At 41.1% G+C, this 16,083-nt stretch overlaps 1 protein-coding gene across 2 annotated transcripts in view; it reads right to left on the reverse strand.

The window, feature by feature from the left end:
- Window positions 1–1,631: 1,631 nt before the first annotated feature.
- PRIMPOL (primase and DNA directed polymerase) overlaps window positions 1,632–16,083 on the reverse strand; it is a 35,502-nt gene continuing 21,050 nt past the window's right edge. For both annotated transcript variants that reach the window (XM_075259130.1, XM_075259121.1), the window contains exons 9-14: window positions 12,491–12,585; window positions 8,753–8,842; window positions 8,395–8,503; window positions 7,994–8,076; window positions 4,249–4,295; window positions 1,632–2,079 (exon numbers count right to left, since the gene is read on the reverse strand). In XM_075259130.1, coding sequence (XP_075115231.1) covers window positions 1,771–2,079; window positions 4,249–4,295; window positions 7,994–8,076; window positions 8,395–8,503; window positions 8,753–8,842; window positions 12,491–12,585 — 733 coding nt within the window. In that variant the 3' untranslated portion in view covers window positions 1,632–1,770. The remainder of the gene's footprint in view (window positions 2,080–4,248; window positions 4,296–7,993; window positions 8,077–8,394; window positions 8,504–8,752; window positions 8,843–12,490; window positions 12,586–16,083) is intronic.

Genomic DNA, 16,083 nt, shown 5'->3' on the forward strand with positions numbered 1-16,083 from the left:
TAATATATCTTAAAGAAACAGGTTTCCTTCCCACCTTATCATACTGAGTTAGGTTTTACTTAAAAGTCTATGGAGAAAGGAGGCTGCTGGAAAAGACACACAAATCACTGCCCCTACCCCAAGCTTCATCAGGACCTCTCAGCTCCGTCACAACAGAACGTCTAATACAGGGGTCCTCAAACAGGGGGCCAGTTCACTGTCCCTCAAATCATTGGAGGACCGAAATATAGTTTAAAATTTTTTTTTTTAAGATGATATGTTCCACAGTAGCACCCCCACAGCATTATATGCTCAGCAGTACCCCCCCCCCCACACTGTATTATATGCTCCTCAGTAACACCCCCCCACACACAAACAGTATATGCTCCTCAGTACACCCCTCCACACACACAGTATTATATGCTCCTCAGTACGCACCCCCCACAGTATTATATGCGCCTCAGTACGCCGCCCCCCCACACAGTATTATATGCTCCTCAGTACGCCCCCCCACACAGTATTATATGCTCCTCAGTACGCCCCCCCACACAGTATTATATGCTCCTCAGTACACCGACACACAGTATTATATGCTCCTCAGTACGCCCTCCCCCACACAGTATTATATGCTCCTCAGTACACTCCCACTTACACCCCCCCCCCGCACACAGTATTATATGCTCCTCAGTACGCCCCCCCCACACAGTATTATATGCTCCTCAGTACACCGACACACAGTATTATATGCTCCTCAGTACGCCCTCCCCCACACAGTATTATATGCTCCTCAGTACACTCCCACTGTATTATATTATTATATGCTCCTCAATACGTGCCCCTCACACACAGTATTATATGCTCTTCAGTACACCTCTACACATTAAACACACACACATATACACACATTCATACATATACACACACATACACACTTACTTATACTTACCCATGAAGAGCCGCTGCGTGTCCTCCTCCTTCAGACTATGTCATCGTGCCTGTGTCGGCACAGAGATCACACTCTGCAGTCAGTGTAGGCCGTGGACCGCATTTGCACATACAAGTGAAAGCAACAAAAGCTCACTAACCGGGAATCCTGTCTGGTCCGGCCCACGCGGGTCACATGCAGTGGGCTGGACAAATGTCCTCGGTGGGCCGCATGTGGCCCGCTGGCCATAGTTTGAGGACCCCTGGTCCAATACATGTGAAGGGGTGCAGTATACTGTAAAATCCTTGCAATCCAGTAGATATGCAGTAAGAACAATCAGATCTCTTAGGGTTAAATTTAAAGAAAAAAAAAAAAAAAGTGTTTTATACACAAAAAAGAATATAAATATCTAAATCACCCCCTTTTCACTAGATGACATTTAGAAAATAAACAAAAAACCCCAAACACATTAGGTATCTCCGCACCTGAATATGTCTAAACTATGAAAATTTTAAAATAGGAGATCATCATGGCTTTATTGTTACACTCTTTTTTGGATCTGGTACATGCTGTGGAATTTTGAGTCAAGGTAACTTAGAAGTTGGTGTATTTTTTGTATACTAAAGACTAATACCATAGAGTTGGTCAACTTTTTTCACATTAGAAGATATTTCCTTTTATATTTTTACAAAAGAATAAAAACATATATAAAACTTTTTCACTTTGCAATTGCACTTTTTTAGCACTTCTTTTTGAAATCTAAAAAAACGTCCTGAGCAGTTACTACCTGACATGTGATACTCACAAAGTATTATAGTTGTAAACAATATTCATGTCTTTATAACACCCAACAAGAAAATAGTTGGTCACGTTTCCTCAGGTGTGTGATGTGCATCAGCCGCTTGTAATAAAAGTTCATCTGGTATATCGATCTCCTCCACATTACAGTCTTCTAGGCTAAGATCGGCGGCATCCGCTAGTTCTGCATCTTCAGCAGCTTCTACAATGGAGGCATCATCAATGCAATATTCCCAGACGGTGTCACAAATCCCTTCCTCTGACAGCGACTCCATGGATTTGCCTACACCTGGTCCCTCCTCAGTAGGGAGGACATTTTGTCTGATGTCCCTAATGTGACCATTTTCATCCATAGTAAGAGTGCAATCTTCTTCTTCCTGTAAGGCAGGGTTTTAGTCCAACATAATATAATTAAATATACATTCATTCAGTTTATCTGTCTCATATTGCTTTTGTTAACGATTCTATAACTATAAAGAATTTTGTGTAAGATCAGAACATAGTATAAAATAAATAAGAATGGCCCATATGTTACATCCCACTTGGCTATAGGCTACCTGGTCTCAGCAGTCACTGGCAGCACACACAATCCATTGACTGGCTGCACTGGCCACATAAGCGATGTATGTAGCCTTATCACTGTAGGACTGACTCCGACCATCGAGGTAGTGGTGCATTTCAAGGGTGCGTGATATTTATTTGATACCATTTCCTGCTTTAAGGGATGTGTCCTACTTGTTTGCACATTCTATGACAAGGTACACACCTCGAAGACCCTTCTGTAAAACCAATACATACTTTTTTTTATTTGTACATGGCCAGTTACTCTGAATTGAGGTAGGCATAAGGTTTAGAAAGTAACAGGACAGGATAGATTTTATGGCCAGGGATTACAATTTAATAAAGAAGCCAGCACACCCAAACTTTGGGTCGCTCTAGAGGACTCTGTGAGCCCTATCCCCCTCATGGCCCTACCCTGGCTTCGAGAGAAGTTTTGGACCGATGATAGGGATCATCTGCTCCCCTTTGTGGCGCATCAGACTATGGGAGTTTGTCGTAGGTACAGTGCCATGCGGCTACTCTTCACAAATGATGGCCCGTTGACTCCCGTCACAGGCAACCCTGACTTCCCCCCGGCGTTTGGATCCCGCTTCTTGCTTGGACGAGTAGACTCCCCTATCCTTCGTTTTCAACATGTCACTTCATCCACCTCGCTCAGTTCACGCACTGACCTTCTCACCCATCTGTCCTGTCTGGACACTGCTGCCTCCCGTTGGCAATACGCTCAACTGTCTCACTTCTACCTCTCCTCGAGATCTTCGCGGGACTTGCACAGACCTCTACGGCCTTTTGAGCGCCTGTGTGTTTCCCCTTCACCTCCTTCTCATACTATTTCCCTCCTATATGGTCTTTTGTCGGATGGGGTGGGGGATTCGCCTCCTTCCTTTACTGAGAGTTGGGGTAGGGAACTGGGAATCTCCCTCCCCCTTGAGATGTGGTCGCAGGCTTTTAGTGCATGTCATAAGTTCTCTGTGTCGTGTAGGGCCCAGGAGACTAATTATAAGATTCTCTCTAGATGGTATAGGGTCCCTGCTCTGCTCCATAGTATCTACCCCTCGGTTTCTGACAGATGTTGGAGGTGTCTTAAGGAGCGTGGCACGATGACTCACATATGGTGGGGCTGCCCCCTTTTGCGTCCCTTTTGGTCTGGAGTCAGGAGTGTTATCCGGCAGGTCACGGGTATAGATCTGGCGGACGATCCAGTTCCACTGCTCCTCTCCATATTTCCCCAGAAATTCCGTAAGCCTACCCGCAGACTCCTAGGCTTTTTGTTAGTGGCAGCTCGCTCGGTAATCCCTAGGCTGTGGAAGACGACTTCCCCCCCTTCCCTTCTCTCCTGGCTGAATGAGGTTCTGTCGATCCGCACAATGGAGTCTCTGATTGCTGAACTACATCCAGAGAATTCCAGGCATCACCAGACCTGGCTCCTTTGGAACCATTTCTATTATTCCGCTGACTTCCGCTCCCTCTTTCCCTCTGTGTCTCCTGTCTGATGTCTTTTTGTTTGTCTTGTTTGTTTTTCATTGTTCTGGTATAATACTCGCATTTTCTTATTGTTTATGCTCTGTCTTGTATTCTTATATTGTATTGTTTCGTTTTTGATTTGTTGAGTCTGCTGCGCCAGACTCCCACACTTGGTTCTGCTGTATTATTTGCATTGATATATTGGCTCTGCTGCGCCAGAGCCGTCCCCCCCTCCCCCCCCCTCCCCCCCCTCCCCCCCCCTCCAGGTCCCTTCTCCTTCCCCAACTTCTGTTAACGGCCCTTTGGTTTCCTATTTCAGAGACTCGCTCCATTCCAGCGCCCTCTTTCCTACTCCCCATACTCCCCCCCCCCCTTTTTCTTTTGTTTGTCTTTTTTTTTTTTTTTTTTTTTTTTTTTTTTTGTGTATTGTGTTAAAATTTGTTTGAAAAATTTCAATAAACTTTAATGTTAAAAAAAAAAAAAAAAAAAAAAAAAAGAAGAAGCCAGCACACAACACTAACCTCTTTAAATATGAAAGGAAGACACACTTCTGGAGGCAAAGGATAAACTGGAAATAAAAGAATTATAATCATACACAAATACAATGGATTTAAAAGAAGAGTCAGACTACTAATCCAGGTAATAATGAGAGATCTGGCACATTATATTAGCATTAATAATGAGATAACCAATCAACTTATTCACACATGAAGGATTTGCACCATCAGATTCCATCTTGTGTTGGTCAGAATACGGCAGCATTTACCTCTATTGAATCTGATTAAATAAACAAGCAGCCCAATATAATACAGATCTATTCTATCATATTGAATTTCAGTATGCCCAATCTAAAAGGGATTCAATCATTAAAATTACATTTTTTGTCCCTTACATGTAGGAATAGCCTTAAGAAAGGCTATTCTTCTCCTACCTTTAGATGTCTTCTCCACGCCGCTGTTTGGTAGAAATCCCAGTTTTCTTCGGTATGCAAATGAGTTCTCTCGCAGCACTGGAGGCGGGCTACAGTGCTCAAACAGCACTATGGGCGTCCCCAATGCTGCAAGAGAAATCTTCAGCACCGTCTCCATCTTCGTCTGGAATGGCCTCTCCCTGCCTCTTCTTCCAGCGCTGGGTTCAAAGTTCTACGCATGCGCAGTCGGCTCTGCTTACCCCAGCTTACTGCGTAAACAGCCACAAAAAATGGCTGCGGGTATGTGCAGTCAGCTCTGCTCGAGGCCAGAACCGACTGCGCATGTGTAGCAGTTTGAACCCAGCGCCGGAAAAAGACACATAGAGAGGCCGTTCCTTAAGAAGATAAGAGGTGGCCTTGAAGTTTTCTCTCTCAGCATTGGGGACGCCCAGAGTGCTGTTTGAACGTTGGGGACCGCCCCCAGTGCTGCGAGAGAACTCATTTGCATACCAAAGAAAACCAGGATTTCTACGACGCGGAGAAGACATCTAAAGGTAGGAGAAGAATAGCCTTTCTTAAGAAAAAATGTAATTTTAATGATAGAATCCCTTTAATTCCAATAGATAAACTGCTACTATGCCAAAAAATAATTATAAAAAAAAAATAAATCACATTAAACACATCAAAACAATGTATTTTATACCCATGTATGTGACGTATGGAGAAAATCCAGAGGACTAATATATAACAAACTATTCCATCATGGATATGGAAAAAACACAGTCATGTTGCTTGTGTGAACACAGCTAAACAAGTGATTACCTATTCATTTTAAAATCCTCACCTTTTCTTAAAGGGAACCTGTCACCATGAAAATACAGTGTAATCTGCAGACATCATGTTATAGAGCAGTCTTTCTCAAAGTGGGCGATAACGCCCCCTTGTGGGTGCTGGAGGCCTATAAGGGGGCAGTAAAGGGCACAGAGAAGATTGGGGGGCGTTGAAGCGGTTTAGGGGGGCGATGGCTAATTTAAAGAGGTGGTATCATAATGATTCTATCTATACTGCTTGTTAATGTGGATTTAAGACTTTCCTAAATACACTGCTTCAGCAAAACTGCTTTGTTTGTCCACTATCTTACTTTATTCACTTCATTATGGACACTAAGTGCACCTGGCCCCCTGCTCATTGCTGAGGGAGCCACATGACGTAGCTCCCTGCTGTGTGGGGGGAGAGGGGGGGTGGCTGAGTGTACGGAGCCAGCCTGTGTCTGCACCACACATACACATCGCCTAGCTCCCTGCTGTGAGATAGAGGGGGGGGGGGGTGTGTGGAATAAGTGCTGCTTTCTTATATAAAGCAGTCTAAATCCTACTGGGCTAAAGGACCTGGTCTCTATGTTCACTAGGATAAAGCTTTATTATATAGAGCAGGCTGCTAGTGGGCAGAGGAGCCAGGTCCTTTAGGAAACTCTGTACAAGGTAAATCCAAGTCTACAGGACCTTTTGATGACATCACAGGCCCTTCAGTCATCCCATAGGATCACGCTATGTGGTGGGCGGAGCTACATGCTAATTTGGGGCGGGGCTAATTGACGCGAGCAAACAGGAAGAAAGAAGATTTTTTAGGCAGCTTAGAAGGCAGATCAAGCTTCATGAGGCTACCCCTTTAAAATTGTTTTTTGCTTTTAACACAAACTTTACCACTCCTTTACATTCAACGCGCGTTTCCTCGTGTAACGCCATCTAGGGGACTAGACAGTAACTATTTCCTGTCCAAAAGTTTTCAAACTGTACCATAGATGGCGGTAAGCTTCAATGCGAAGCGAGAAGTTTCTAGTCCATTCTCGAAAGTACTAGGCCCGCCCGCTGCCTCATATAAAAGCGCACGTGCCATCATGTCAAAGCCAGTCATGTCATTCGATGATATTACGAAAACAAGTGAATTTAGCCGCTAAAAAATTTGGGGGGGGCGCTAGAAAATAATTAATTCTCGAAGTGGGCGGTAGACAAAATAAGTTTGAGAACCTCTGTTATAGAGCAAGGGGAGCTGAACAAATCAATATGAAGTGGGAAAACATTCAGTATAACTTGCCATTTATTTCTGTGTTCTTTCTCTACTTAGGAGGAGTAATTGAGACCAGTGGGCGGTCCGATCAGTGATTGACAGCTATCTCTGTATGCGGTGTCATGGAGGGGAGGCTGTCGGTCATTGTTAGGACCGCCCACTGGTCTAAATTAAACCTTCCCAAGCACAAAAAGAACAGAGAAATAAATGGACAAATAACGTTAGACTAACTAGTTTCCCACAAAAGCATACCTCAGCTACTCCCACTCTATAACAGGATGCCTACAGACTAGACTTGATTTTGATAGTGACAGACTCCCTTTAAAAGTAATCTATCATTCGTATTTTACATTTGCAAATAAGCCCATCATTATATAGCCTTTAGAAAGGCTATTCTAGGCATACCTGTGCTGAAGAGATCCATTCATCCATTTTCTCCCGAAGTCATTTTTACTGATATGCAAATGAATATTCTTGGAGCACAGGGGCTCCGAGCACCCACGCGTCATCATCCAGGAGCGTTGTTCACCGCCTCCTTCTTAAAATCAGGACTCCTCCTCCTCTTCACCATTTTCATCAGCAGCCTTTCTCGTTGACATGAGCGAAATCTCGCGCATGCACTGTACAATTGGCTACTTTGGCTTCAGGCCAAGCGTACAGCGTATGATACGTGCACCATCTTCTTACACGAGCATACAGTATGCATATGCGAGATTTCACTCATGCTAGTGAGAAAGGCTGATGATGAAAGCAGTGAAGAGGAAGAGAAGGAGGTGTATGGATTTTAAGAAGGGGGCAGTGAACAACACTCCTGGATGAGGACGCGGGGGTGCTTGAAGCACAAGGGATAACACCCCCTGTGCTTCCAGAAGATTCATTTGCATATCAGAAAAGTCGATTTTGGGAGAAAAAGGATGAATGGATCTCTTCAGCACAAGTATGCCTAGAATAGCCTTTCTAAAGCTTATAAAATGATGGGCTTATTTACAAATGTAAAATACCAATGATAGTCTTGATCCTTAAAGGGAGTCTGTCACAGCCACACTAGGTGACATAATTTGCGGGTCATTACACTGGTTGACTTAATGAATTTCTGAAAAATATATTTATGGTAATAACTATAATAAACTATAATAATGCCAAGTTTCCTACATGAAACTGTAATTTCTTATCTGGACACTATTGGTTTAATAAAACAGTAGTAAACAATGTTAGAACTACAGTCAGTCACACTACATCATGCAGTATTTAATAGAGATTGGCCTGAGCACTGACAGCAACCTACTTACACTCAGACTTAAAGTTCTGTGCTCTGCAGATCGGGTCATAGCATTTTTGATACCAGATTTCTCTCTTCAAATCTACTAGCAACCTTGACAAAGAAATGAAAGAAAAACAAACCCAACATTAATACGGTTTTAAAATCCTCTTTGCAAATATATGTACAAATAACATTTTACACAACTGCATTTTGACTGAAAAACAGGAAACCAAGTCGGATGCTGTACACAAAGCAAAGGTTTTGTCCCATCAGAGTAGACCCTTATCATATGTCCTGTTTGGCACATGGAATGGGCTTTTATTCAGCACAAAACCGCCATCCAGATGACAATAGACTATAAAAACACCCCAGAGGCACTGTGGAGTAGCCAACTTATAATCGCTAGGAAGCTGAAGAGAAGATGCTTACATGACATTGTTACTTCTGTGAGCTCGCCCTAGGTTTTCACACCAGCGATAGTTTATAGTATCGTAAACTAGCAATTCTTCATTGGAAAAATAGTTCCACTGTCGAATACCTAGAAAAATATTAGAATGAAAGGAAAAGAGGTTACTTGTCATTCGTGTCATTAACATACAAGCTAAAGAAAAACAAATCTTTCTCCCTCCCTGTTTTATTGTTGTTATATTTTATATGCCATTGTCTTCTTGTAGGTCTATTTGTGACCTTGTCATATTCCTTTTTTTTTTTTTTTTTTGTATTTTGAAAAATTCTATAAAAATTACAGTTGAAAAAAAAAGAAAGAAAAACAAATCTAAGACCGTACCGCCATGAAAGTCTTCTCTTGTCAACAAAGACAAAATGAAGCGATCCACTTCTGGATACGGCGAGAACTCGTACCCCTTCATTGTGATCCCTGAATGGCATGGAGACAACAACAGAAAGTCAGATAAGTGGTAACACTGGTTGCTGAATCATTCAGATAAGACACACCCAACGTCATAAACAGAACACTACACACTTTGTAGGAAGGATTCTAATATGTAACAGTATCTTATGTACTAATGAACATGGAACATAAAAAGAGCTGCAGCAATTTCCAAGGGATCTAACAGAAAGCATCAGCATGGTACGGTTACTAAAAAGTCCAAGTACAAGCAAGACCAACAGCGAATGTATTGTTTTGTTTTTAATCAGGAAATTTTTCTGTACTTAAATGCAAACAATGGACAAAACAGCAGCAACACAACAACAATTCAAAGTAAATATGGAGACACAATCCGACATATAAAGGGGGAAGTCCATTAGGGCCCCCACTAAATCTCCTGAACATCTTTCGATTCATAGCAAATAATAGCACTCAGGGGGTGAGGGAAACAGACAAAGCAGAAGTCAGAGATCTATCCCTAATCAGAGACGGGGAGGGAAGATCAGGTGTATCCCACCATGCCCCCCAAATTTTTTCAAATTTAGTTTGTGCTTTTCTTTGTGTATATAGTCCCCTCTCCAGCCTAATAGTATTATTAACTCTAGATATCAATTCCACCAGAAAAGGAGGGCTCTGGTCCAACCAATGGTAGCGAAAGTATTGTCATTGCCATATAACCCTTTGCAAATGGTCTTATCCTCCATATAAAATAGCAAATCACTTGTTCCTAGTAATATATATTACTATATATTTAATATATTAATATATTAAATCTATACTGCTTGTTAATGCGGATTTAAGACTTTTCCTAAATACACTGCTTCAGCAAAACTGCTTTGTTTGTCCACTATATTACTTTATTCAATTCTTTGTGGCCACAGCCCTGCCTTAGCTGCTCATGAGTCAAGTGATGTATCTGCTGCTCTCAGGGGGAGGGAGGAGGGGCTAAGTGCACGGGAGCGAGCCTGTGTATCTAGCTATTCCTGTGTCTGCACCATGTGACCTAGCCTCCTGCTATCAGATAGAGGAGAGGAGCTGCTTTCATTTCTGAACTCGTCTTCTGTTCTTCCAGTTATCCGGCTAGCTAATCCAATTGTGTTCATTATGGCAGAGACAGGTAGTCTCTGTATGTAATACAGAATGGAGTTGCTCCTGCCTGTACTTCATAGTCCAATATTGTGCATATAGTGTTGTTTGAGGACCTTTGATGACATCACAGGCCCTTCAGCCGCCCCATAGGATCACGCTATGCGGTGGGCGGATCTACACGCTAATTTGGGGACGGAGCTAAACGGCAGGTTGCATATGAAACCCCGCCCACCAAATGACTCAAGAAACCAGGAAGAAAGAAGATTTTACAGCCGTGAAGACTGGTGAGTATGCGACGTGGGAATACCCCTTTAATGGCGTATTAGAAGAGGGATTTAGTTACTGGATGACACTGCATTCATACCATCATATTCAGATAAAGAATGGGAATGGTTCCAGCACAAAACAGAAGCGAGGCATTGGGGGAGGTTTATTAAGACTAGTGTAAGGGATAAAAGGAGAGATTTCCTTTAAAAAAAAAAAGAAAGAAAAAAAGATCAGAATTAATATCTTGCACTAGTTTTGATAAGTCTCTTCCCAAGGTACTGATCATCCTAGCATTATAAACAGCGGAAAATGAAGGGGAATTTGAAGCGGACATTCCTCTCCCCGCAACAGTGTGCCCATGCAGTGCAAGCTTAGATGAACTGGCCTTATCAACGGACTCATGAGTTATCCATAGCAAGATCAAGCTTCATTTTTCAGCGCCCTGCTGTGATCTCTGCCTCCCATTACACTGAATTGGAAGCTGAATCGGGGTGAAATCTTCTGTTGATATAGGGGTAGAATATGATACAAAATCACCATCAGGTTCTGCCATGTGAATGCTATGGTCTTGATCAGGCTTTCTTGGACACTTGGCAATAAGAATAGCACAGAATTGTGAAGCAACAAAGTACATTTCTTGGTAGCCATTCAAAAAATGGTTCTAGCATGGCTTTCATAATGCAGACAGTCTTACTGTAAACAACTGTTATAATACAGCTACCGTGTTTCTCCGAAAATAAGATGGGGTGTTATATTTTTTCGCTGAAAAAGGGGCTAGGGCATATTTTCATATAAGGACTTATTTTTCAGGAACTGCAGCAAATCAAAATGTTTTCTGATTCACTCTTGACGAATCTTGTAAAATGGTTAGGGTTAGTATCTCTAACTTATATTCACAATTGATGGTGCAGGGTCAGTGGGTCTTAAATAAACTTACTGGCGCTCACTCTTTTTAAATAGTTTCGGTGGCAATGGCACTGTGCCCTCTGTATCTCCTCTCCTTTACATTAAGGGAAAGTTAATGTAGTGGTGTGGCTGTCTCTGTGGGCGTGCAGGAACGGCACCTGACGACTGGTCATGTAGGCAGCCAAATGCACAGCATAGTAGTGGCTAACACAGGAAACAGGCCTCGGTACTGGGTGAGTGGAATTTGCCCTGTGTGTTGGGAGGTAGCGGGGCACTTGTCCAGGATGGTTGGGAGCTAAGGTATGTCTATTTTTTGTCTCCAATTCTTAGTGATATAACCTGGTCTAATGGAAGAACAAAACAATGGAGACACAGACTGCTAGGACTGTCCGTTCTGTTAAAGGAGTTTTCCCATCTCTCTGTCTCAGCAGTTTGTTTGCTGACTCTTCTTCTCACTTCCTGTATTTTTCAGCAAGCTGTTGGGTAGCTTTGAATGTCTGATGAACAGGACACTATGAAGTATCTCAGCAGATATAATCTTTGATTTTACCATGGGAGTTTATTATGATTATTATAAATATAATATAAATGCAGATTAAACCATATGCATAGTATAATGTATATTACATTACACAGGGTTGAAGAAAAAAAAAAGACTGTAAATGTAAGACTCTATGTGTTTACATAGAGAGATAACCAACACTGTCTGAGCCTTTATCAGTCAATTGAAATTAGCTGACCTGATTGTCCTGACTGTAGAGCAGAGAGAAAACCCTGCCCCCCCTCCCACCCCCCCCAGAGAGCAGCGACTAAACCCTCTGACCTGTCCTATCAGACACAGGTCATGCACCAAATGCTGTGTAAACAATTGGAATAATCAGCAGGCAGACAAAGTAGCATTGCTAAAGCACCGAAAACTCTGTATTTTACATATGCTAGCAGTATAGATAGGGTCCTTGAGATGGGAATACCCCTGTAAGCTGAGGATGAAGAAGTTGGACTTGCAGCATTTTGTCCACCAATTTTTGGCATACACTGTGACAGAAACTCTAAAGCAGAAGTGAATGTAGCTTAATAGACGTGATAAATGATTATACATCTCTCTATAGCTGAGGCCACACCTTGCAGAAATGCAGATTTTTTTTTTTTTTTGCAGATTTTGTTGCTGTTTTTTGAGCCAAAGCCAAGCGTGTCTACAAAAGGAATGGAAAATATATAGGAAGCCCTACTTTCTGCTCAATCTACTCTTAGCTTTGGCTCAAATACTGCAACAAAAAAGCTGAATTTCTGCAACTTGGGACCTCAGTCTATAGAAGGACTATATAAAGCAAACAAAACATTTTGAAACATAAAAACCCCATAAAATGAAACTACCTGTGGTAACTGATGCTGCAGTGCTGAGGCAGGACACTCCATTCCTCTCATTTTCTGTACTTGCGCAAGTTAAAACTTTTAAAGAATCTGTAAATCTTTAAAGAACAGCAACAGTTAAAAATGTTATGTGAAATACATATTCCTTGTTCAAGCCATTAACACAGAATTGCTGAGTGATGATGATCACAGGTTTTATACTAAAATTCATTAGATTTCACTTTTTAATTTGCACCTATTGCCCTCCCTTCCCCACAACTACAACACAATCTGAAAAACTTATCTTGGAGGGACTTCTATAAGACTAGATACATGGTAGAATCTGACTGGTACATAGACATTTGACTCCTGGAGAATCAGGGAGAACTTGGCCCAATCAGAATCAGGTTCTGGGGACATTTTTCCGCGGGTCATGCAAAGAATGGCAATACATATAATGGGGTTGCACATTTACAAGTGTCTCTACAGGGCAGATGTACATTTGATGTTCAATCAATTGCTAGACTATAGGGCTAATCTATTTGGCCACTTCTTCTTGTGTACTCAAGGCAAGTCGGAAAATTAGATGGAGGATCTTAAACCACTTGGAGGATATATGGAGGCAACAGGACCGTTCCCCTATATTTGGGAGGCTCATGGGGGCGATAACGGATCAGATCACTCAAGTTCCATTGAAAAAAGTCGAACCAACATGCAGAGAGGTGACGAAGATCGTAAGATCCTACAGAAAGAAACAGAATGGACCTATAGACAGAGGCCTGAGACCGTTGGGACTTCATGAGAATATCTTATATATTGAATTTGCTTTATATGATACCCCCCCCCCCAAAAAAAAAAAAATATCTATGAGGGATTGCTTTATTAGTTACTACATCATCCCCTTTTCGATGATGTAATACTTTATTTCGGGGGAGTTTCGAGCATATATGTGCATACTCTTGTCTTAGTAAGCCACTGTGCCCATTTTTATGATGGATTAGTGCTGTGGGTATGCACGGTATATTCAGAAAAGTAGTATTAAATATATATATATATATATATTCTCTCCATTACCAGTTTGATACACTTTGGGCGGCAGTAGTAAAAAAAGGGCCATGGATAATGTTTTTTTTATTCCTTTCTACCCTCTTATTGAGTGTTTCATCATCATCATCATCATCATCATCATCACATTTAATACTTCCTGATAATCCCATAATTCTCTTTTAATGGGGGAAACATGAAGAGGTCTGAGTAAGGCTATCGATACAGATAACTTCTCCTATCCCTAAGTGCTATTGAGGGATATTCCAAAAAGATAATTAAAAATTCCAGCATACTGAAGACTCCAAAGTAAAATAAAATTTAACTTTTATTCCATGTTAAGGCTTTAACAATTAAAAAAAAATGAAATCATGAATTATAAGATGAAAATTCCATGATGTACAGGAGGAGTGCCTACAAGCCTCAGGGACTCTTTATATTGTGTGTGATATATGAATAGTTCACTTACTTTTAGCCTAGTTTATTTTATTTATAGTCACTATTAAAAGTTATGTTTTAGTAACTCCATTCTGTTATACCCCTGCTGTGTAACTCTTCCACTGTGACAGTGTTTTCTTTACTTGTAGAAGTTAAAACTTTTAAAAGAATCTGTAAATCTTTATAGCATTGCAACAGTCAAATGTTTTATGTGAAATACATATCCCTTGTTCAAGCCATTAACACAGAATTGCAAAATGATGAATATCACAGGTTTTATGCTAAAACTCATTAGAATTCACATTTTTATTTACACCTATCGCCCTCCCTTCCCCCCAAACACACATAACTACAGCACAATATGAAACACTTTTCTTGGCAGGGACCTCTATAAGGCTACATCCACCTGAAGATAGAGCATGACTCTAATGCAAAAAAAAAATAAATAATAATAATTATATATATATATATATATATATATATATATATATATATATATATATATATATATATATTTATTTTGTCTGTCTCCCATTAAATTGAATGGAGGTTGATATAGGCAGAATCAGCCTCAAATTCTTCAATGTGGGCTTCTGTTTCATTCACAGGCCATGTGATGTCACGTTCATCAGTCACATGATCAGTTTGCAGGTCAAATGGAGAAAAGGAGCTGAGCTGCAATATCAAATATAACCACTATTCAATGTAGGGCGCTGTGCTTGGTAAGCAGTGAAGAGGCTGCAATGCTGGTCTAAACACTGCAACCAATCCAATATTTTAACCTATCTAAGGAAAGGTCATCAATATTTTAATGTAAAAAAAAAAAAAACCCTGTAAAAAGAGGAGAGGGATAAATATTACTTTTACCACAAAGTAAACGCATTGGACCAAGTGATAATCACACATAAAAGTGATCCAGGTTCCTGGAACATCTGTGCTATGGACAGTACATACATAAAAAAAACATGTACAATGGGGTCTACAGTTTTGGTTGCTAAAAATTTGGACAAACTTTAGTTGCTAATGTTTAGTAATACACTATTACCACACTTCCTAGCAATACTGCTAGAGAACTGAAAAGAAGAATAGTCTTGAGCGTCCTGTAATGGAAAGATGGAAAGTGTCCAGACAGTAAAATACTTACTTTAGGTAAATATACAATGCACTGCCTCCGACTACAAGAAAACATTAACCTAAGTTATATGGAGTGTACGTACAGTCTGCGGGACTATAAAATACAGACTATGAAATGAGTGGTGTCAACTGTATGTATTGTCACTTTTATGTAACCATATATTATTGAGGCAAAGTTAGGACAAGGAAGTGAAAGCAATAGGAGGCAACCACAGAAACCTACAATGCACTGAATATAGACAGACATATACAAGCTGTATTGCTGTGAAAACTGTGTTTTGCCTCATCATACAACTAAGTTTTCCACCACTTCTATGACAGAATTCCCCGCACCATCAAATCTGACAATTAGTATGATGTTCTTCCTGTATTACTAGTATTGTATAAGGAAAATATATAGCGGTTATTCACTTCCTTACTGTCCTTAAGGTCTGTTTCAAGCCCACAAATGGATACACTGCTTCAGAGTCTGACAGCCTACCCTGTGCTATTCACCAAGGTGCAAGCTGTTAAAAGGGTTTTCCCATAAATGACATTTATGGTACAGCCACAGAATAATGTTTGATACATACACGTCTCAGAGATGGCAGTCCATCTTTAAAACAAGCACCCCAGCTTGTTGTGTCTCGCTACTAACCTGTCTGTGAAGACTGCCAGCTTTACAGAAACAGCATAGCTCTGAGCGCATCTTCAGTGCAAATGTGGCCGTGCACCTATTCTGCACCAATTCATTCACTTGTTATGAATTACACATTATCGGACAGTGCGCAATCTTGTTTCTGTAACTTCCATTCTCTTTTATGGGAGTTACGGAAACAGCGTAGCTGTGAGATAGGTGCGGGTCGAAAAGGTGGGAAAACCTCATGAAATGAGAGAGGTTTAGCAGCATTCATTGACCAGGCCGCTGCAGCTTCGGTTTCTGTATAAGTACTGGTTACTCGGTAAAAGCAAAAGCACGTGGTCAGGACTTCTATCCAGCTGGAATGAATCATTATTCCACT

The sequence above is a fragment of the Leptodactylus fuscus genome, chromosome 1 (genome assembly GCF_031893055.1).
Source record: "Leptodactylus fuscus isolate aLepFus1 chromosome 1, aLepFus1.hap2, whole genome shotgun sequence".
In the NCBI taxonomy this organism is placed as follows: domain Eukaryota; kingdom Metazoa; phylum Chordata; class Amphibia; order Anura; family Leptodactylidae; genus Leptodactylus; species Leptodactylus fuscus.